This window comes from Salminus brasiliensis, chromosome 16 (genome assembly GCF_030463535.1).
Source record: "Salminus brasiliensis chromosome 16, fSalBra1.hap2, whole genome shotgun sequence".
Taxonomy (NCBI): Eukaryota; Metazoa; Chordata; class Actinopteri; order Characiformes; family Bryconidae; genus Salminus; species Salminus brasiliensis.
Genome location: NC_132893.1, coordinates 36,027,826 through 36,050,595, shown reverse-complemented (window position 1 = coordinate 36,050,595; position 22,770 = coordinate 36,027,826). Strand labels below are relative to the sequence as shown.

General features: G+C 45.0%; 1 protein-coding gene across 2 annotated transcripts; it reads left to right on the top strand.

Annotated features, from left to right (window-relative positions):
* Window positions 1–840: 840 nt before the first annotated feature.
* On the top strand, window positions 841–19,567 carry ddhd2 (DDHD domain containing 2). 2 transcript variants are annotated; one of them, XM_072658921.1, is made up of 17 exons: window positions 841–929; window positions 3,977–4,150; window positions 4,577–4,770; window positions 7,049–7,138; window positions 7,856–7,970; window positions 9,039–9,128; window positions 10,289–10,430; window positions 11,443–11,651; window positions 12,086–12,153; window positions 13,200–13,343; window positions 14,149–14,235; window positions 15,096–15,212; window positions 15,350–15,505; window positions 15,602–15,707; window positions 15,879–16,025; window positions 16,632–16,797; window positions 17,336–19,567. In XM_072658921.1, the coding sequence occupies exons 1-17, from the start codon at window positions 914–916 to the stop codon at window positions 17,412–17,414; spliced, it is 2,100 nt and encodes a 699-aa protein (XP_072515022.1). In that variant the 5' UTR covers window positions 841–913; the 3' UTR covers window positions 17,415–19,567. The 2 variants fall into 2 exon arrangements, with proteins under 2 accessions (XP_072515022.1, XP_072515021.1); XM_072658920.1 differs by lacking the exon at window positions 841–929 and adding an exon at window positions 962–1,468.
* Window positions 19,568–22,770: the final 3,203 nt, after the last annotated feature.

Below are 22,770 nucleotides of genomic sequence, written 5' to 3'. Positions count from 1 at the left end.
CATTGTCTGATCATTGTCTGATTATTGTCTGATCATTGTCTGATCATTGTCTGATCATTGTCTGATCATTGTCTGATCATTGTCTGATAATTGTCTGATCATTGTCTGATAATTGTCTGATCGTTGTCTGATCGTTGTCTGATCATTGTCTGATCATTGTCTGATCGTTGTCTGATCATTGATCATTGTCTGATAATTGTCTGATCATTGTCTGATTATTGTCTGATCATTGTCTGATAATTGTCTGATCATTGTCTGATCATTGTCTGATCATTGTCTGATAATTGTCTGATCATTGTCTGATAATTGTCTGATCATTGTCTGATCGTTGTCTGATCATTGTCTGATCATTGTCTGATCATTGTCTGATCATTGTCTGATCGTTGTCTGATCATTGATCATTGTCTGATCATTGTCTGATCATTGTCTGATTATTGTCTGATCATTGTCTGATCATTGTCTGATAATTGTCTGATCATTGTCTGATTATTGTCTGATCATTGTCTGATCATTGTCTGATAATTGTCTGATCATTGTCTGATCATTGTCTGATCATTGTCTGATCATTGTCTGATCATTGTCTGATAATTGTCTGATAATTGTCTGATTATTGTCTGATAATTGTCTGATTATTGTCTGATCATTGATTATCAGTGTAGACTGCTGCTCAGCTCTGCTTATGTATGAATGTTCTTCTTTATCTCTCTATATCCTCCAGACCAAATGATTGTGATCGACTGACTCATCGATCAGTAAATCAGTAAATGAGCTCATGCTCGCACGTGGGCGCTGTCTCACTGGTCCTCCCCCAGTCGACCCTTCTCCCAGTCCAGGGCTCCTCTATAAACACCCTGAAAGCGCCCCGAGCTCGAAACGCGCTTCTCTCCGCTGTTTGACCCTGCTGAGCATCCGTATGTCCGAGCTGGAGGGTAGGACTGTTTTTAATGGCATAATTTTATCCGTGAAAGTCGGATTTTATGGTTCTAGAGTGTAAAAGCAGAACCGGGGGCGGGTAATGTTCCAGATCTGAGAACCGAGCGGAACCGTGTCTAATCCGCGCTGAGGAAAAGTCTTCAACGCTGTATAAATTTACTCAGGCTTTTAAAGCGCGACGCTGCGCCGATCTGATCTGTGTCTCTCTAGTACTGTTTGATCTGGGTTCTTAAAATTACTGACAGTTTTTATGTGTTTGATTTCTGTCTGTCAGCAGCTCGACCTGCCTGGCTGGACTTTATTAGTTTTGTGGGGGGAACAGGACCTTCTGCCGGCCTCAGCCGCTTTAGCTGCTCTGTAGCTCCGTACCTTGTTTACCGGCTGTTTACCGGCTGTTTACCAGCTGTTTACCGGCTGTTTACCTCTCTGGCAGCTCTGTTAGCCAGACATCCTATTAATTTACAAACCTGTGGTCATTAATAACTATTTGGTCATGTTATTGATCTGATTATGAAGCGTGTTTTTGCCATGTCAGGTGTGTGACTCTCTTAAACGCCCTAAAATACTTATTAACTTATTATTTCTAAATGCTAAAATTAATATCCACAAACTAAACTTCTCAAACTTTCAGGGCCTTAACAGAATATATTAATATTAATTTATTTTTGATATTTTTTATTATTGTCAAATACTATCCAATACTTAATTCTCATAAAAACTTTTAAGCTTTTAATGTGTTATGTCTTGTGTGTGTGATATTTGATGTTTTGAAAAATATAAATAATAATAATAATAATAATAATAATAATAATAACAACAAGTCTTAGTATAAATAATAATTGTAAAATTGGGTATAAGGTGACCCCCTGACCCCAAATGATGTTAGTAGGCCAGGCTATCTTAGCTGAACATCTGCTGATCTTTGACGGTCAAGGTGGTGGACTAGGCAAAAACATGAGCTTTGCTGGTCAGCAGGTTAACCAGCTTGTCTTGTCCGTTCTGATTAACCAGACTGGTGATGATAGCTGATTGCTTGGTCATGCTGATTGGCAAGCTGATTGACAGGCGGCTTGATCATGCTGGTCAGCAGCTCGGTCATACTGTTCACACTAGTAAAACCATCTGGGTCAAGCAGGTTTATTGGTGGACCAGTAAAATCCTCAGGCTGAAACAGAAACTGAGCCTGTGCTGGTCAACAGTTAAAGAGCTTGACCAGTTTAATCAGCTGGAGCGGGCCTAGCTGTTTTTCTCAGCGGGGACGTCACACTGGTCACACTGGCTGGAAGGCGTCCGCTCTGGTTAACCTGCTTGGGCAGGCTGGTCGTGGTGGTTGACCAGTTAAATCATGAAACTGAAGGTGTGCTGTGTTGGGTGTTGGGTGTTGGGTGTTGGGGTTTGGGGTTTGGGGGTTGGGTGTTGGGGTTTGGGGTCTGGAGTTTGCTTCTTTAGTGTTGTACTGGATCTGGGAGGCTAAGATCACTGGTGGAAGCTCACAGCTCTGCAATAACCTCTGAACTTCAGGCGAGACCCAGCAGGAATGTGTTTTGGGTGAGAGGAAAAACTGAGATATTTGGCTCCTGTTTGTGAAGCTGTGGAGTTTCAGAATGATCTGGATCATTTCTCCACCTTTTGGCAGACTTGGCTTGACTTGGTTTAGCTGGCTGGGAAATCTCCTGACCACATAATGACATCATGGTCCAAAGTGCATTGTGTAAGAACCCCCTGGTATGATGTGTACGGAGTCTGAGTTCACATTTGGCGTCAATTTTCCAGCTTCATTTTAGCACTTCATTTTTCACTGAAAGTGTCAAAAGTATTCACACTCATCTCTCAGGTAGAAGTGAGTGGAGATACGAGGGTTTAAAAGACTTCTATAGAAGCTGAAGTATCAACTGAAGCTTTTTACTCCAGTAAAAGTGTAAAAGTACTGGTTTCAGAACGAAGTAAAAGTAATGGAAGGAAAACAAAGACTGAAAGCTTAGGCCGCGCCACAGGGGTCTATAGTGCACTACCCCCCCTCCCCCCTCCCCAAACCCCATTTCTCTAAAAGTCATAATGAGGGCGTTTTGAGGGGTAGTGCACTATAGACCCCTGTGGCTCGGCCTAAGCTTTCAGTCTTTGTTTTCCTTCCATTACTTTTACTTCGTTCTGAAACCAGTACTTTTACACTTTTACTGGAGTAAAAAGCTTCAGTTGATACTTCAGCTTCTATAGAAGTCTTTTAAAACCCTCGTATCTCCACCTGAGTAATGAGTGTCAATACTTTTGACCGCTTTGTGTGTGTGCACGCTATCGTGGTTGCTTCACAGCTGCAGCACTTCCAGTCTGTCATATTTAACCTGCAGTGACCTGAATCTTTTATCTGATCACAACCTAAAACTGTCTGATCTTAAACATCTCTGGGCTGTAAAGGTTACAGTGATAATTTAATTTTGGGATGTTGTCTCCAGACTTGCTTATTTAGGATTCTGTTCATTTGTGTAAGGGAAAATAATTTGGTCACTTCCAACTGGATCATTAAAAAAAAAAAAAAAAAATCTAGATGTGTTTGTCCTGTCTGGTGACGTCAGCCACTGAGACACTGTAAAGGTCAACAGGCTTCAGTAGGTCCATCCAAAGGTCAAAAGGTCTAGATTTATAGTCTACTTTTGTTTAAGAATGATCAGTTATCATATAGATATTATAGCATGAATTATAATTATATATTAATGTTATAAAAGCAATTGAAAATTAGGAAACATACACACACTGTTAAGTATTTACATTTCAACATTAATTTATGTAAAAACTTTAATAATGAAAAGTATTTAATATAAATGTAATTCTGTAGAAATACCTATACCTTCTGTTATTAATTATTTCAAAGATTATAGAACAGAGCGTCTGTTAATAAGTTGGAGTTTAAATATTGGGTGTAAATATGTTCGGTGCAGGAGCTCAGACAGAGCTTTAGTGGCGGTTTGGTCATTAAAACTGACCCGCTTCACTCCGACCGCGCAGGAGTAATGTGGGCCGAAAGATTGACTGGTGTGCTGTGTTGCAGGCCAGGACGCCAAGGGAGGAGGTAGTGGTCCTGACTGGATTATGATCGAACCCCCCGAGCCATATGAACCGGTTCAGCACCACTGGTTCTACAACCAGAAGACGGATGGCAGGGACTGCTGGCAGCCTTTCAGCCAAGAGGACTCTCAGAGTCTGGAGGAGGCCTTCACTCGCGGTCTGTGGGACTTTTACTAATGCAGTCATTTTCAATCAGTAATATAGTGTTTTATGTCTAACTGCTTATATATGTATAATAATTATATTATATAATAATAATTATGATATTGTAATTTTATTATTATACATTATTATACTGCAGACAGTCTGTGTGCCTTTTATTAATGATGTTTATTAATGATGAAGAAGAAGCTTACTTTCAGACTGTATTTTTATTATATTACATTATTACACTATTTACTTTTAATATGATGCTTAATTTTAATATAGTTTAATAATATTGTCCTGTATTTAAATTAATAATTAATAATTTTTTAATCAATTTTCTGTAATAATGAATTGGCTGTAAAACAGGGTGGATAATAACACTTACAGAAGTATTGTGTGTGTGTGTGTGTGTGTGTGTGTGTGTGTGTGTATAAAGTGGGCGAGAGTAAAGGAGAGGTGGTGGTGGCTACAGAAGGCCGGCGGTATGACGTGTGTGTGAAGGAGCGACGTCGTTACGCTGTTTATTGGGACCAGACGTCGTCGGAGGTGCGCCGCTGCTCCTGGTTCCACAAAGGCAGCAAAGAGATGAGCTACACTCCTCACACTGAGGACATCAGCAGCATGCTGGAGGTGAGCCGCTCCGGTCTTTCTGCTTCTCCCTCTGACCTGCTTCTGGACCATCTCTGACCTCTCAGTGATTCACCCTGATCACAGTTCTTCTGTACGGTGGTAAACCTCAGACTACACACACCCCGATCTGATCAGAGTTTAATCCACACTGAGTACTGAACAGTCCGATCCGGTATCCTCACTGAGCACTGAACAGTCCTATCCGGTATCCTCACTGAGCACTGAACAGTCCGATCCGGTATCCTCACTGAGCACTGAACAGTCCTATCCGGTATCCTCACTGAGCACTGAACAGTCCTATCCGGTATCCTCACTGAGCACTGAACAGTCCGATCCGGTATCCTCACTGAGCACTGAACAGTCCTATCCGGTATTCTCACTGAGCACTGAACAGTCCGATCCGGTATCCTCACTGAGTGCTGAACAGTCCTATCCGGTATTCTCACTGAGCGCTGAACAGTCCTATCCGGTATCCACACTGAGTGCTGAACAGTCCTATCCGGTATTCTCACTGAGCGCTGAACAGTCCTATCCGGTATCCACACTGAGTGCTGAACAGTCCTATCCGGTATCCACACTGAGTACTGAACAGTCCTATCCGGTATCCACACTGAGTACTGAACAGTCCTATCCGGTATTCTCACTGAGCACTGAACAGTCCTATCCGGTATTCTCACTGAGTACTGAACAGTCCTATCCGGTATCCACACTGAGCACTGAACAGTCCGATCCGGTATTCTCACTGAGCACTGAAGAGTCCGATCCGGTATTCTCACTGAGCACTGAACAGTCCTATCCGGTATTCTCACTGAGCACTGAACAGTCCTATCCGGTATCCACACTGAGCACTGAACAGTCCGATCCGGTATCCTCACTGAGCACTGAACAGTCCGATCCGGTATCCACACTGAGCACTGAACAGTCCGATCCGGTATCCACACTGAGCACTGAACAGTCCGATCCGGTATCCTCACTGAGCACTGAACAGTCCGATCCGGTATCCACACTGAGCACTGAACAGTCCGATCCGGTATCCACACTGAGCACTGAACAGTCCGATCCGGTATCCACACTGAGCACTGAACAGTCCGATCCGGTATCCTCACTGAGCACTGAACAGTCCGATCCGGTATCCACACTGAGCACTGAACAGTCCGATCCGGTATCCTCACTGAGCACTGAACAGTCCGATCCGGTATCCACACTGAGCACTGAACAGTCCGATCCGGTATCCACACTGAGCACTGAACAGTCCGATCCGGTATTCTCACTGAGCACTGAACAGTCCGATCCGGTATCCACACTGAGCACTGAACAGTCCGATCCGGTATCCACACTGAGCACTGAACAGTCCGATCCGGTATCCTCACTGAGCACTGAACAGTCCGATCCGGTATCCTCACTGAGCACTGAACAGTCCGATCCGGTATCCACACTGAGCACTGAACAGTCCGATCCGGTATCCTCACTGAGCACTGAACAGTCCGATCCGGTATCCTCACTGAGCACTGAACAGTCCTATCCGGTATCCTCACTGAGCACTGAACAGTCCGATCCGGTATCCACACTGAGCACTGAACAGTCCTATCCGGTATCCTCACTGAGCACTGAACAGTCCGATCCGGTATCCACACTGAGCACTGAACAGTCCGATCCGGTATCCACACTGAGCACTGAACAGTCCGATCCGGTATCCTCACTGAGCACTGAACAGTCCGATCCGGTATCCTCACTGAGCACTGAACAGTCCGATCCGGTATCCTCACTGAGCACTGAACAGTCCGATCCGGTATCCACACTGAGCACTGAACAGTCCGATCCGGTATCCACACTGAGCACTGAACAGTCCGATCCGGTATCCTCACTGAGCACTGAACAGTCCTATCCGGTATCCTCACTGAGCACTGAACAGTCCGATCCGGTATCCACACTGAGCACTGAACAGTCCTATCCGGTATCCTCACTGAGCACTGAACAGTCCGATCCGGTATCCACACTGAGCACTGAACAGTCCTATCCGGTATCCTCACTGAACCGTATAACCCTGTTTCATGTGAGGGGACAGCTGGCTATACTGTGTATGAGTCTGTATGTGACAAAACTTGTGCTGGAGGAACTGTTCGGGCCTTCAGCCCATGAAATGTACACATATCTAGCACAGGACAGTACACCGGACAATCTGCAGATATACATTTAATGACATTATAACTGATCGCAAATCACTACCTCCTCAAAAACTACTGCTGACTGGTTCAGGTGGTGTCTCCCCTTTAAACAGGACGCCTACATGATCGCTGTGACTCTGGGGGAATGGAAAGGGAACCTGGATCTGCCCACAGGAGAAACGGTCATCCTCCACAACCCGAAGGTACGGTTACAGTCTGACTTACACAGAATTAAAACTTTAACACTCCTGCATTAAAGCTTCAGCTGCTCGGGGGAGGAGTGCCGGTCCTAGAATATTTAAAACAGCAGAGGTTCTCTATGGAACCATAACAATTCAAAGAACCATTTGAATGCTTAAATGGTTATTAGCCTGGGTGAAGTATGCTGTAAATACAGTGAGAACCTCTTGTATGTGGTTCTTTAAAAACCTGTCTCACCAAAATGGGTTCCACTATTATGACTAAAAAAAAAACTGTGCAGTCAGTGTAGAACCCTTTTTTCTAGATGTTCTACGCAGGTTTGTTCTGCTTGAATTAATAAAGGTCCTCTAGTAGAGCTGTTTAATCTCCTGCCGCCATCTGACACAACCCTACAGTTACTGTACTCTCAGAAACACAGTGTTTAAGTCCAGTGGTTTAAGTGTGGGTGTGGCAATGGCTGAATGTGGCCACACCCATGTCATACCTCCTTTCAGCTGTCTCTGCCCCCCTCCTAGCCCTCTATACTCTGATAGGCTGCACCCAGATGCCTGGTGTTGATAGTTGATGGTGGTTTCAGTGAAAGGCTGTGAATGAGAGATGGTAGGATGAGCGCGAGGGGCGGATCTGCTGTGTTTACTAACACTGTTTTACAAACTGATCCGAAGTCAAATTTTTGATGCATGTTCTTAATTGTTCTCTCTTTTCGTTTCCTTTCTCAGCTGATGACCCAGCACCCAAACTACTTCAAAGATTTCCCCCCGTCCCCCGGGGAGCGCACACAGCCCAGAACGCTAAAGAGAGGAATAAAGAATATTCCAGTGGAAATCCCGCAGGGTGAGGGTCCATTTAAAATTGCATCACACCATCACATCTACAGTACACTCCTGACCGACCCACCATCACATCTACAGTACACTCCTGACTGACCCACCATTACATCTACACTACACTCCTGATCCACCATACACATCTACAGTACACTCCTGACCCACCATACACATCTACAGTGCGCTCCTAACTGACCCACCATCACATCTACAGTACACTCCTGACCCACCATCACATATACAGTACACTCCTGACCCACCATCACATCTACATTACACTCCTGACCAACCCACCATCACATCTACAGTACGCTCCTGACTGACCCACCATCACATCTACTGTACGCTCCTGACCCACCATCACATCTACAGTACACTCCTGATCCACCAACACATCTACAGTACACTCCTGACCCACCATCACATCTACAGTACACTCCTGACTGACCCACCATCACATCTACAGTGCACTCCTGACTGACCCACCATCACATCTACAGTGCGCTCCTGACCGACCCACCATCACATCTACAGTACACTCCTGACTGACCCACCATCACATCTACAGTGCGCTCCTGACCCACCATCACATCTACAGGACACTCCTGACTGACCCACCATCACATCTACAGTACTCTCCTGACCCACCATCACATCTACAGTGCGCTCCTGACCGACCCACCATCACATCTACAGTACACTCCTGACTGACCCACCATCACATCTACAGTGCGCTCCTGACTGACCCACCATCACATCTACAGTGCGCTCCTGACCGACCCACCATCACTTCTACAGGACACTCCTACTGACCCACCATCACATCTACAGTACACTCCTGATCCATCACCAAACAGCAGCAGGGGGGTCTCTCATTGTTTACTTTGGGGGTCTTAGTTACAGTAACAGTGTGTGAAACTACCTCCACCATGTTTGGAAGCTGTACTTTAGCCTGGCTAGCTCTCACTGTGAGCTGAAGTTGATCTGCTTGACTGTGTGGTATCACACCCTGTATGACTCACTGTTATCTAGAACATGGGCTGACACCTGGAGCTAAACTGTGTGTTTCCTGCAGGAGAGCCTGAGACAGTGGATCATTTGGTGTTCATGGTGCACGGGATCGGGCCGGCGTGTGACCTGCGCCTGAGAGGCATCGTCCAGTGTGGTGAGCTCCAACGTCCTTCATTCAGCGCAGTCCATCACCAACACTCTTAAACTGGCCTGAGCCGGGTCAGGAGGTGGTCAGAGATGGATCTTGCATGTGCATGGCCTTATCCCTGTACGGTTGCGTCAGTGCAGCACCTTTACACGCATGAAGCCAAATGTGTGGTTTTGTATGCAAAACAGCTACCAGTGATCTGAACAGCAGTATTATGCTGGAACTGGTATTTTTGCTCCTGGGCTCCCCCTACAGTTGAGGAGTGTAATTCACTTACTCCACTGCTGTAAATATCAAGCGTGCTTTCAGCGCCCCCTCTTGGACAGCTGTACACAGGCATGCAGAAGTGGAGTCTGAAGATGAAGAAGCATGTGGACGGAGGCAGTAGAGAAACACTACAGGATTTTACACTAATGTGTGTGTGTGTGTTTGTGGTGCCACCTTGTGACTGACATATGCAAGCGACTTTACTTTTTTTATACAAAAAGTTAAGAATGGCAAAAATAGAGACGCGAACTGGTGGTGGGTTGGTGCAGTGGATAACACCACGTCCTGCTAGTGAGCTACCACACCATGTGGGAGACTGGGGTTCAGCTCCCAATGTGGGTGACACTGCTGCACTACACCTATGAGAGTCGATGGGCAAGACTCCCAACACTACACTGACTCTACACTGAGCCACCACTGTAGGGGGCAGTGGTGTGGCTCAACGGTTGGAGCTCCGGGCTATTGATGACCGGGTTATGGGTTCGATACCCTGGCTCGGCAAGCTGCCACTGTTGGGCCCTTGAGCAAGGCCCTTCACCCTCTCTGCTCCCCGGGAGCTGGAGTTGGCTGCCCACAACTTTGGGTGTGTGTGTGTGTGTGTGTGTGTGTGTGTGTGTGTGTGTGTGTGTGTGTGTGTGTACTCACTGCCCCTAGTTCACTAGTGTGTGTTCACTACCACACATGGGTCAAATGTGAAGGACACACTTGTTGAGAACTAATAAAATATGTGCACCTTTAACCTTTAATACGTGGGTCATTGTAAGTCTTTCGTACAATGCTCAATGCCATAAATTTGTTTATTATTATTATTATTATTATTATTAAAATATTTTTAAGCAGATGAGTGTTCTGAGATCCTGATCTTTTCATTTGTTGTTGTATTTTATAATTTCTTTAAGTGAACGAGTTCCGCAGTGCTTCTCTCGCACTCATCAGCAGCCATTTCAGCCCCGCCGAGGTCCGCCGCTCCATTGGCCGCGTGGAGTTTCTGCCCGTCAACTGGCACAAAGTCCTGCATGGAGAAAGCACAGGAGTGGACAGGTCAGTTCACCTAACCTCAGTATGCACACGCCTTCAGAAACACGCAGCAGAATGAGAGAAGACTGAACCAGTGCTGTTTTACACTCACTGTCCACTTTATTGGAAACCCCTACCAGCACTAATAGACTAGTTTAGAATAGTGGACACTGTATTCTGCTGTAATACACTCACTGTTGTCCACTTCATTGGAAACCCTGACCTGCCTTATGTGGAGCAGTAATAGAATAGTATAATATTTAACATGGGGGGGGGGCATGCACTGATGGTCTGAATACATATGAAAATATTATGAATATTAATTTGTGTAGATGGAGGACTTGTGGTGAGGAGAGGTTCCAGCTGGTAATGTCTTCTACTTTGTTCAGACACTAGAGGGCGCTCCCCAGAGAATTCAGGTTATAGGGGTTCATTTGGAGGTTTAGTGTAAAATCCTCATTTAAGGGTTTCATACAGAAACTCACTTCACTGCAGAACCTCACATCTCCAAAATACACTCATTTTTTATTTACATTTTTTTAACACTCGTCATAAGAGTTTGTCCCAGTGTAGAAGATATCTGGTGTTAAACTGAGCTCATAATTTAAAATAAATGTTATACCTGTTGGTATTTAAACCCCTCTGGTCGTGTAACCCGTAGTCTGTGTTTATAGATTATAGAACATTTTGCAGAAAGTTCCTTTAAAATGTCGATTTTGAAGCAAACATGGTTTAATTATGATAATTTACTTGTTTTTCAAAATAATAGTTTTTCAATCCCATCACTGTGTCTCAGATAAGAAAACGAATCATTTCAGGTAGAAATGTGATATTTTTAGCCTCTATTCAAATTATTACATATTTATTACATTAAAACTCCTTTTCCGTTGACCTTATTAATAACACTGATTTAAGATGAGCTCCAAAAATGATCTAAATGTTTTTTCTGTATTTTTAAACATTAAAAAACGGGTCAGTTTGACCCATATTGTAACAGGAGGGTCAAACTGAGCGCCTCTCTCTGTGTGTTAAACAGAGATATCGAGCGGATCACGCTGCCCAGCATCAGCCGCCTGAGGCAGTTCAGCAACGACACGGTGTTGGACCTGTTCTTCTACAACAGCCCCACCTACTGCCAGACCATAGTGGACACCGTGGCCTCCGAGATCAACCACCTGCACAGCCTCTTCCTGCTCAGACACCCGCACTTCTCAGGAGGCGTGTCAGTGGCCGGACACAGCCTGGGTCAGTGAGTCTTGCCTTAATATTTTCAGTAGCTTGGGGATAAGCTTGGCCCTGTCTTCGGGAGGGGGCAAGTTTGAACCTGGTGCTGCCACAGCCATCCATCAGTGACCGGGAGTCCCACAGAGCATAACTCTCCTGTCTTACTCTGGGTGGGTAGGATGCTCCTTCCTCTCCCACGTCACTCTGGGAAGGCAATGCTGACCAGTGTGGACGTCTATTAGCTGATTTAACAGAATTGTGGTGTTGTGTTGGAGGCAGTTTGAGAAGATGTGGTGGAGCTTATCGGAGAAAGACTGTGCTAGCCTTGGGGGTTCTAGATAAGCCTGGAGGTGACTAAACGGGGGAGTGGGACTCAATAAAGATTAAAACCATAATATTAGAAACAATTAAGGCGTGTATTTTGTTTATTATTATTATTATTATTTCTCTTTCAGGCTCATTGATCCTGTTCGATCTCCTGACCAATCAGAAGGCAGAATCAGAGAGCTCAGAGCCAGAAGAGGTCTGTCACAGAGATTGATTCTACATTGAAAATATCTGCAGAAATGGGGGGAAAAATTAAAATGTACACTACATGGACAAAAGTATTGGGACACCTTCTCAGTAACTGTTTCTTCTAAAATCAAGATTATTAAAAATAGTTTCTCCTGCTTCTGTTGGAGTAACTGTCTCTACTGTCCAGAGAAGAAGACTTTCTACTAGAATTTGGAGGAGCATTGCAGTGAGGATTTGATTGCATTCAACAATAAGAGCATTAGTGAGGTCAGGATACTGGATTATGATCACCACCCCACCTTATCATCCCCAACTCATCCCAAAGTACTGGATGGAGCTCCTCCACCATCATTCCAGAGAACACAGTTCTTCCACTGCTCCACAGCTCCTCAATGCTGGGGGGCCCCTCTAGTCCACGCCTGGCATTATTAGGCAGCATGGAGCCAATAGGGTCATGATGTTGATCTGCTCCAGAGAGTCCTATTCTATTGGCAGTACTTCTTCTCTACAGGGACTAGACAAGCTGTGTTTGTGCCTTTGCACATCTGTGTCATCAATGGGTGCAACTTAAAGTAGCTGAATGCTTTCATTATAAGGGGTGTCCACAAACTTTAAGTGTTTTTGTGTGCTGTCTAAAACTCAGAATGTGTGTGATTTATATACGCGTTCTCTGAATCCGCTGAAACCACATCCAGATGTTCATTAGGGTGGTGCAGAGTTGTGGGTGTGGTTTAGGCTGCAGTATGACTTCCTGTGAGCTATATACACTTGCCTCTGTAAGCTTTACTTAATATTTAGAGTCACACTGCACCCTAGACCACCCCTACAAGTCTGCACCACCCTGCTGAACATCTGGAGGTGTGTTGGGTTTAAGAGGGGTGTGTGTGTGTGTGTGTGTGTGTGTGTGTGTGTGTGTGTGTGTGTGTGTGTGTATTTAAGAAAAACATTAGCCTATGGGGCTATGATGTCCTTCTATAGCATAGAAACTGTATGATTACTACTTGTATCTAGAACATAGAACAGCTTTCAGTTGAACTGTTCGTGTTTGTCCAGCTCACAGAGCACAATGAAGACGCCAGCTCTTCCCCAGAGTTGACCTGCAACTCCTTAGAGAGCCTGGAGGAGGCGCTGAATAGCAGAGGGCTGGAGGAGCATCTGAGAACGCTGCAGAGAGAGCAAGTGGACATGGAGGCTCTGGTGAGGCTTCGGTTCATCTCAAATATCCAATCACACATGATTAGACTGTGCGCAACAGTGGCGAGTCAGCTTACTGAATCGATTCTTTAGAACTGATTCAGTGAATCTATCGCCTGATTCAGTTAACTGATTCACAACAGTGGCAAAACGAATCATTCCTCATCCTGCATGTCATTTTTTTTGGGCCCAGACATAATTTGAAGGGGCGTTCTGCTGAGTTTTTAAAATTTCCACATAGTTAAGTGTGTGAGATGGACTCTGACTCGCACCCTGAGACAAGAAATGGATTCGAAACAGATTCACGACTCAGAAGCTGGACTCAGACTTGAGACTTGATTTGGATAGAATTTGCCTTGAGATTGGACTCTTAGGTATAGACAAGACTCAACTCCGACTCCAACCCTAAGACTCAAGACTCAACTCCGACTCGTGACCTGACTCTGACTCGCACCCCGTGACTAGAGACTCCTAATGGACTCGTCCTTCAGGGACCCAAACAGAATCCTATGCCTCAGACTTTCACAAAGAGACTAGACTAGAGAGGTGACCTGGACTCAAGCTTCAGAGACGCAAAACTGAAAGCGGACTTTCACCCAGAGCCTCGAGACAACAAACCTCTTAACTCCACTACACGGGTTTGTGGTCCATCTGTTGCTGCACAGTTCAGACCCCCTACTACATCCAAGAGCCATGACAGGACCACCACTCAGCCCAGCAGCAACTCTGTCCGAGTGTATCAGGCAGTGTGTGCTGTGGTGCGACCCTGTCCCTCACACTGACTCGCCCGCCTCTCTCTGTTTTCCAGATGCTGTGCTCTGAGAGTGATCTGAAGGAGCTGGGAATCCCGCTGGGCCCCCGCAAGAAGATTCTGCACTGTGTGAAGAAATGGAAGGTAAGGCTGACCGTGTCGTTCTGCAGGTCGGAGCTGAGAGGGCTGAGCGGGTTCCTGAGACCTCCTCTGAGACTCAGCGGCGCTGCGGGCTGTTTAGCTGGAAGCTCAGGCTGATAGGCGTCCATTGTTCCAGCATTCCTTCTCTTACTCTGCCAAACATCTTGGCCAGTCTGATTATCTGAAATGTCGAATGTCTGATAATGAGATCTGTGTGGGAGAATTACTGCTGCCTGTTGTTCAACTTATTTACTTATTTTTCTGCTTGTTTTAAGTGACTTAATCCAGTAAAAGTGTTTTACTTCATTATTAAATTATTGCTTGTTTTAAGCATTATCACTTTAAATGATGAACATGATCTAATGGAAGTGGAATGTGACTCTTTCACTACATAAATAAATAAAATATGTGGAAAATGACAATAAATCATTGAAAAATATTAGAATAATATTTTGTAATAAATTATATAATAATAATAATAAAGTTCTTCTAATAAATTATAATAAGAAATATTAGATATATTATCATAAAAAATATAATAAATAAATAAATATTCTGTTTATTTATACCGTCCATACAAAACAGTAAAAACAGCCCTGTTTTAAATTCGTTTCTGTGATGTCACAAAATCCAGTGCATTAACATACAGCCTACAGCAGTTTAGCCCCGCCCATATTCACACTGCACTGCTTTTTTAAATAAAGTGCAATACAGGGTGCCCAATCACGAGCCTGCTCATTTCCATATATGACTGTAAATGGGACAGTAGCAGAAGGGATGTTTGGTGTAGAAATGAATTCTGGGTGTTTTCTGTAATAAAGGACAGGCCTAACCCTCTTCCTCTCCTGCTGATCCGACTCCAGGCTCCAGCAGCCCAAACCGAAAAACATTCCCAGAATTTCTCCAAACTCCAGAGCCTGATCCAAGAGCCCACCACCAGCGCAGTGGACTACCAGCACTTTGACGTCGGCATTGGACAGGTAAGAAATGACCTGTTGGAGCTGCGTCACATGATGCAGCCAGAGAGGGTTTCTAAAGAGGAGTAGCAGCAGATGCACGATGAATTAATGGTCCACCAGTCAGTTCCGCCCTCTAATTGTCCTGCTTCGGCCTGCAGGTGTCTATTGATTACCCTCAGCTGGCCTTCAACCCTCAGGCCTTCTTCGCCTTCGGATCACCTATAGGAATGTTCCTGACGGTTAGAGGCCTGAAGAGGATCGACCCAAACTACACCTTTCCCACCTGCAGGAGCTTCTATAACATCTTCCATCCTGTAAGAGCTCCAGTCTTCATGCTTGTGTGTTAAACTGAACCTTTTCATGAGGAAATTATAAAGTTTCCTAATAATCTGTCCTGTGCTCATGCTCAGTTTGACCCGGTGGCGTATCGGATAGAGCCCATGATTCTGCCTCCAGAGGTGGACGTCCCACCCATGCTGATGCCCCACCACAAAGGGAGGAAGAGGATGCATCTGGGTAATTTCTATCACTTTCTATCACAGTAGTGTAAACATGCGCCGGAAGGCGGAGCTTTATTTCAATGAATTGATTTATAATTTATTATTATTATTATTATTATTATTATTATTATATTGAGTGCTGTGCTGTGAGGGTGTATGATGAAGCTGTGTGTGTGTATGATAACAGAGTTGAAGGAGGGTCTAACTCGTGTGGGTTCGGACCTGCTGGGGTCGTTACGGACTGTGTGGCAGAGCTTCTCTCAGCTGCCTGTTCCAGCTCTAGCTGAAGGGGGCGCTACAGCTGTAGCAACGCCACTGACTGAGGATATAGAGAGTGAGTGAATATCAGAAACACCACAAATACACAACTTTAGGGTAATGCCACACTTCCTACCTCGTGTTGGGTGTCTGACTGGTACTGGAAGTGTCTGTTCCACCAATTAGCATGATGCTAACTGCATTAAGGAACTTAGCAGTCTTAAATGGACTGTTTGATGTCTGAGGTTTGTTTAATTAGTTTTAGTAGTTTTGCCACAAGAACTCCTAAAGAACCATGGTTAAAGGGTTCTTCACTATGGTGAAGAACCTGATGTAGCTAACAGGCAATGGAAGCTTACATCGCACCAATTAGCATGCTAATTCAAAGGTCTGTGGTTCTTATCTCTCCTCACACTGTGTCCGAATAAACAATCGGGTCTGTCAGAGATTAGAGGCGGTTTGAGGAGAGTGTGTGATGGTTTGGGCCTGCTGCTATATAAGCTGTATATAAGCTTCTATTACATCTTAGCTACATTAGCTTCATAGATTCAGTGTAGAATAAAAAAAATAAACATGTTTTTCTGATCAAATACATTTGGGGAGTTCTGCAGCTGATATACTATCTGTCCATAAGTTTGTGGACACCCCCTTCTAATGAATGAACTGAATTCCTTATCTGTAGCCTCAGTGTCTGATCCTTCAGCGTCTCCGATGGAGAATGAGGAGAGGAAAGAGGTGAAGGTGGGGAAGCTGAACTGCGGCCGGCGGATCGATTACGTCCTTCAGGAGACCCCAATTGAGAGCTTTAACGAGTACCTGTTCGCCATCCAGAGTCACCTGTGCTACTGGTGAGAGTCCACAGACACCACGGAGTGATGTACATGGAAGATTTCATGTTCGGTATCGGACATGAGCTTCTTTAATTTACAACAGGAGATGCTAGGCTAACACTGCTAACAAACACTGGGCTTAGACTTTCACCAATCTCATCTCTCTAGACACCCGTCTCTCAGATCTCCTCCAGATCTTCATCAGCTGGTAGATGGAAGAGGTTTAGGAGACTGTGGGACTTACTTTAGTCTATAAACCCAAACAGAACCAGAACCACAGAGCTGAGGAACACTGGAGGAACCGGAACCACTTTCACCTCAGGTCTGAGAGAGGAGCAGCTCTACAGAGTGGGACGAGTCCAGTCATTGTTAGCAACCCTAGCCTAGCATCCCCTGTTGGAAACTAGAGAAGCTCACGTGTCCGATACCGAACATGTCTCTGCTGCTCGACTGGATCTGGGCTCAGAGATCCATCATGATCACGGCTTCTCTAGATAAGATGGCAGGTGGCTCTCGTTGCAGTCCGTCTGCTAAACGTCTGTGTTCATTCTTGCAGGGAGTCCGAGGACACGGCTCTGCTGGTCCTGAAAGAGATCTATGGCAATGGTCCACCCAGATCATCTTCTCAGCAGTAGAAGAAGGTCCAGCCCAGGAGTGTAGTACGTGTAATGAAGGCGTATGGTGTTACACTGCCAAAACCTCTTGTGCTTGCTTGTGCTCCATGTTTATGTTTACGTCCGTAACCTCTGACCCCAGCAGTACTCCAGCCCTTCAGTCCTTAATGGGCCAGGTATGATTTCCACGTCCCTAACCTGTGTGAAACCAGCTGCACAAACTGGTTGAAGGACTCCTCCTGCAATGTTCAGCCTAATCACGTTTTCCAGATCTGTAGCGTACAGAGCAATGGCACAGACCCTGATGTCAACACATTCCCCTGAACTTGGAAAACAACAGAAAACTGAGCGACCCTAAACTAAACAGCTTCTACTGGAAAGCAGTGGGCAGTTACTGAATCCTGTGATGAAGGGCTGTGGTAGGTCACTGTGTAGCCCTGATGAGGTTTTATCCAAATTTACATCACTGGAGGACAAGGTTCATGAGGGTGTGCTAAAACAAGTCACGACTCGCAGTGTCATTAATGCAAAGCACCAAAGTGATGATGGCGCCCCCTTGTGGAGAGAGCCTGCTAAACATGTCAGAGTGAGAACGTATTGCAAGATTTCACATCTAAACATCTGTATTTTTATATATAAACGTTTACTGACAACGTTTAGCAGCACACATCTGCCCTTTGCTACAGGTGAAACCGTGTGGGACCGACAAACTAACAGTAAACTGCACGAGGCCAACTCCCTGCACAGGTAGTAGAACGATGACCCACTTCAGAAATAAATAGGACCAGGTCACATACACTGGATACCCCATTGGGCTAATAGAGTTAACACTCCCCTCTATTAAGGGGTGAGGGTTCTCTGCACTGCACTGATTATGCTGCGTATCGGTCAGTACTGATCTGATCTGATCCGATCAGCCGCACAGATTAGATAAGATGTGCTGCTAATAACTACTCTTTTTATTTTTAGTATCAGTTTCTAAAGTTACAAAGTGGTTAATATCTTAACCGTCCGTCTGACTCGCCTCCCTGACCAATCAGCTCCCGGCTCCTTTACAACACTGCAGGATACTTGGATAGGAACCTGTGTGTATGTGTGTGTGTGTAGTGGTACACACTCTAGACTGATAATTACGGCTTGTGTAACTGTTCTAGAGTGAGGGGGAAGGTGCTGTTAATGTTCTACTGTAGAACAGTTCCACACTGTAGACTCCAAACTGCTCCGTTCTTTCAGCTGAGAAAACGCCTCCCGTTCATAGATCACAGAGCACTGTAGCACAGCAGCAAAAACAAAGGATCGGGCTTGTTTTGGCTGATTTCCCCGTCCATTACAACCCCTCCGATTAAGACAGCCTGTCCTGCTGTGACGTTGAATAAGACTTTATTAGAACAGCTGGAGTCACATGATCACATTATACAGTAACTTGTTTCAATAAGCCCAGCAGGTTTTCAGTTCTTGTCCGAGTTCAGGCAAACGTGTTGAACCGACTGTCTGTGCGAACTGATCACACGCCACAGACACATCAGATCAAGATCAGACTGAAAACCACTGAAGTATTCATTTAATTACCCGCCAGTCATCAGAGAAGCAGAACTGCATTTGGATCCGTGATCCAGGTTTGAGTACCTCTTTTTTTTTTTTACGCCACGTTCACAGCAAGGCCAGTGATCCGCTCCAGGTTTTCTTCTCAGCCAGCCTCTAAGCTACGGAGGAACCACCTCTAACATTAGAGCAGAAGCTCCATCTTGGTTTCTGGGACCTGACTACAGCACATGTGTGTTTCCCTGCTTTGGTGCACCTGATCCAGCTCACGAGTGGTGAAATTACCTGGCCAGGTGTGTCAGGTGTGTTGAAGCAGCCTCTGCGTTAGGTGGTAGAGTGCTAGGTCTGGGTCTCTCCTGCCAGTGTCGTCAAGATGAGCTGAACCACTGAAGACCCCCCCCCCTCTCTCTCTCTCTCTCTCTCTCTCTCTCTCTCTCTCTCTCTCTCTCTCTCTCTCTCTCTCTCTCTCTCTCTCTCTGCCCGCAGTGTGGACTGACCCTTGTTTCTGTGTGTAAACAAATATTTATTGCCTCTTTAACCAGTGTTTTTGTAATTTTTCCATGAATATAATGAAGACTGCTCACTCTGTATGCATCTTTGTGGAATTTTATATTAAATATTTTACTAATCTGTGCACCAGCTCCTGTTCTGAATGGCTAGAACCTGACTTAGAACATTATTCACATTGTGGGAACCAGAAGGATTTTATTTCGAGACCATCCAGAAACCATGGCAGCTGCATTTCCTCTGTATGACTTGGTGGTAAAAGAGATGAGTCTGCAACCAGAGGACTTCTCTAAACAACCGGCTGAAGACCTGAAAGTGAAAGTAATGGAAGCTCGCTAATCGTAAGCTGGGGTTACGAAATAACAAAAATCTGGAAGGAGGAACATGTGTGGCTCAGCAGTTAGAGCTCTGGGCTACTGATGACAGGGTTGTGGGTTCCATACCCGGGCTCAGCAAACTGCCACTGGGCTAGAGGGGTATAAAGCCCCCCAGCATTGAGGAGCTGTGGAGCAGTGGAAGAACTGTGTTCTCTGGAATGATGGTGGAGGAGCTCCATCCAGTACTTTTGGGATGAGGTTGGGGATAAGGTGGGGTGGTGATCATCATGCAATGATGACCTGCAATCAAATTCTCACAGCAATGCTCCTCCAGAATCTAGTAGAAAGTCTTCTTCTCTGGACAGTAGAGACAGTTACTCCAACAGAAGCAGGATTTTTTAATGTATTTCCTTTCAGAAGAAACAATGAATAAGCAGGTGTCCCAATACTTTTGTCCATTGTGTGTAAATCAGTCTTAAAGGCACTTTCTGTTTAGTTCTAAAGGATAAAGAAAGGTAGGAAATGTTAATGTATAAATAAATGATGCCTCGTTTTGATACTTAAACCCACACTAATTTGATAGGTGGAGCTGGGGTAGTAATGATGGAGATGGGGGTGTGAGGAATGGCCCCTTTAAAGCAGCCTTGTCTCTTTAAGGCGCATTCCTGGCATAGCCGACCCGCCAGCGGGAAACTCCAATCATTTCCCCCATTACCAAACATCCCTTTCCTTACAGAGGCATGCCTGCCCTCCTACTCTCACTCACACACTCTCATACACACACTCATACACACACTCACACACACTCGCACACTCATACACACTCCTGCCGGCCCTCTTACTCACTCATACGCTCTCTCCCTCTCTCTCTCACACACACACACACACTGCTCCACTTTTCCTGTTTAGCGGCTCAGCAAACCGGCCAGAGCCATTTAACTCCGGAAAGCTCCGAAACTTCAGCCTGTTCAGAGAGAGGTGAGTAAACCCGGTTCACTCTGATCTCTCTGATCTCTCTCACTCTGATCTCTCTGATCTCTTTCTCTCTGATCTCTCTCTCTCTGATCTCTCTGATCTCTCTCACTCTGATCTCTCTGATCTCTCTCTCTGATCTCTCTCACTCTGATTTCTCTGATCTCTCAGTCCACTCTAATTTCTCACTCCGCTCACTCTGATCTCTTACTCTGATCTCTCACACTGATCTCTCACTCTTTCACTCTGATCGCTCACTCTTTCACTCTGATCTCTCAGTCCGCTCACTCTGATCTATCACCCTGCTCACTCTTTCACTCTGATCTCTCAGTCCGCTCACTCTGATTTCTCACTCTGCTCACTCTTTCACTCTGATCTCTCAGTCCGCTCACTCTGATCTCTCACCCTGCTCACTCTTTCACTCTGATCTCTCAGTCCGCTCACTCTGATCTCTCACCCTGCTCACTCTTTCACTCTGATCTCTCAGTCCGCTCACTCTGCTCACTCTTTCACTCTGATCTCTCAGTCCTCTCACTCTGATCTCCCACTCTGCTCACTGTGCTCCGCTCACTCCGCTGTTAGTTACAGCATCGTCTCTACTCGTGTTGCAGGGGAGCTGCTGGGTCTGTTTACTGGTGCCTGTTAAAGGATCCTGCTGCTGCTGTTTTATGATCAGCTGATTTATGAATCATTTAGATATTTATATTGATATTAATATCAGGTAATGATCATTTATCTGTTAACTGGAGTGTGAGAAGGGTTTCAAGAATCTTATAGGGTCTTTAAAGGTGTCTGTTAGCTTCTAATGCTTCAGTGATGGGGTAAATGATGGGGTTAATGGTGGGGTTAATGGTGGGGTTAATGGTGGGGTTAATGGTGGGGTAAATGATGGTGTTAATGGTGGGGTTTGGTTGGTTGTTCCAGTGTAAAAGAGTCTAGTAGTTTAACACTGAGCTGATTCTGACTGTCTAACAGGATCTAAATATGGACAGGAAATTAGGTCTGTCTGGTTCCCATAACTAGTGACTATTCCTGTCCTTATTTTCAGTTGTTTTTTCAGATTTAGAATTGAAGCAGGATTGTATTCATATCACCAGCGGTATTGATTATAGATCAGATTTGTATTTATTCATTAATAAAATCTGAGTCCGCTGCTGGATTTGTTGATCAGATTGTTTGTGAAAAGTTACTGTAACTAACCTCAGTATTAAATACGTCTCTAAAATCAGTCCCTCTGGCTCTGAATGAGTGCCGGGTCAGCACTGGTCAGCACCGGTCAGCCATGATCACAGCCGTTCGGTGTTGTGTTGAGCTGTTAGTGTGGTAGCTAAGCTAAGCTACTTGTAATAGTGTTGCACCGATACTGACACTGTATCGGTATCAGCGCCGATACTGGCTCTTACGCACAGTATCGTATCGGCAATATAGAGCACTGATACCACAAAGCTCACGGCCACCCCACTTCTCTTTTTACACACAAAGTTTCAGCCGTTTGTTTAAAGGAAACACTGAAGTTTAGAACCTAGTCTTGAACCGAGTCTAGAACCTCTAAACTGGAAATGTGAATTCAAACACTGATTAAAAGCTGTTTGCTGAAGCTGGGCCGGATTCTGCTTCCCTACCTGCCCGTGTTTCTGCATTGTGGCCACTTTTATTTTATGAACAGTTCTTCAAACAGTAAACGCTGTTCTTTCAAGCTTATTAAATCTTATTCAGGATCAGATATACAAAAGCACAACCTGTAACCAGTGGAACTCAAATATCAGGATTCAGAGCTGTCCAGTATTTAAGTATTTTTAAGTAGGTATCGGTATCGGTACTCAGTATCAGCAGATCCTTCACAAGTTTCTGGTATCAGAAAGGAAAACATGGTATTGGGCATCCCTACATCTTGCTGTCCTAGTTAGCACATATTAGCATTTATATGAATGTTTTTCAGTAAGAAATTTCAGAACTATGCATGAATTAATCTGCTTAATAATATCATACAGTCATATGAGGAGCGTTAGTCTTGGCTCTAGCGTTGGACAGGGTTCCCA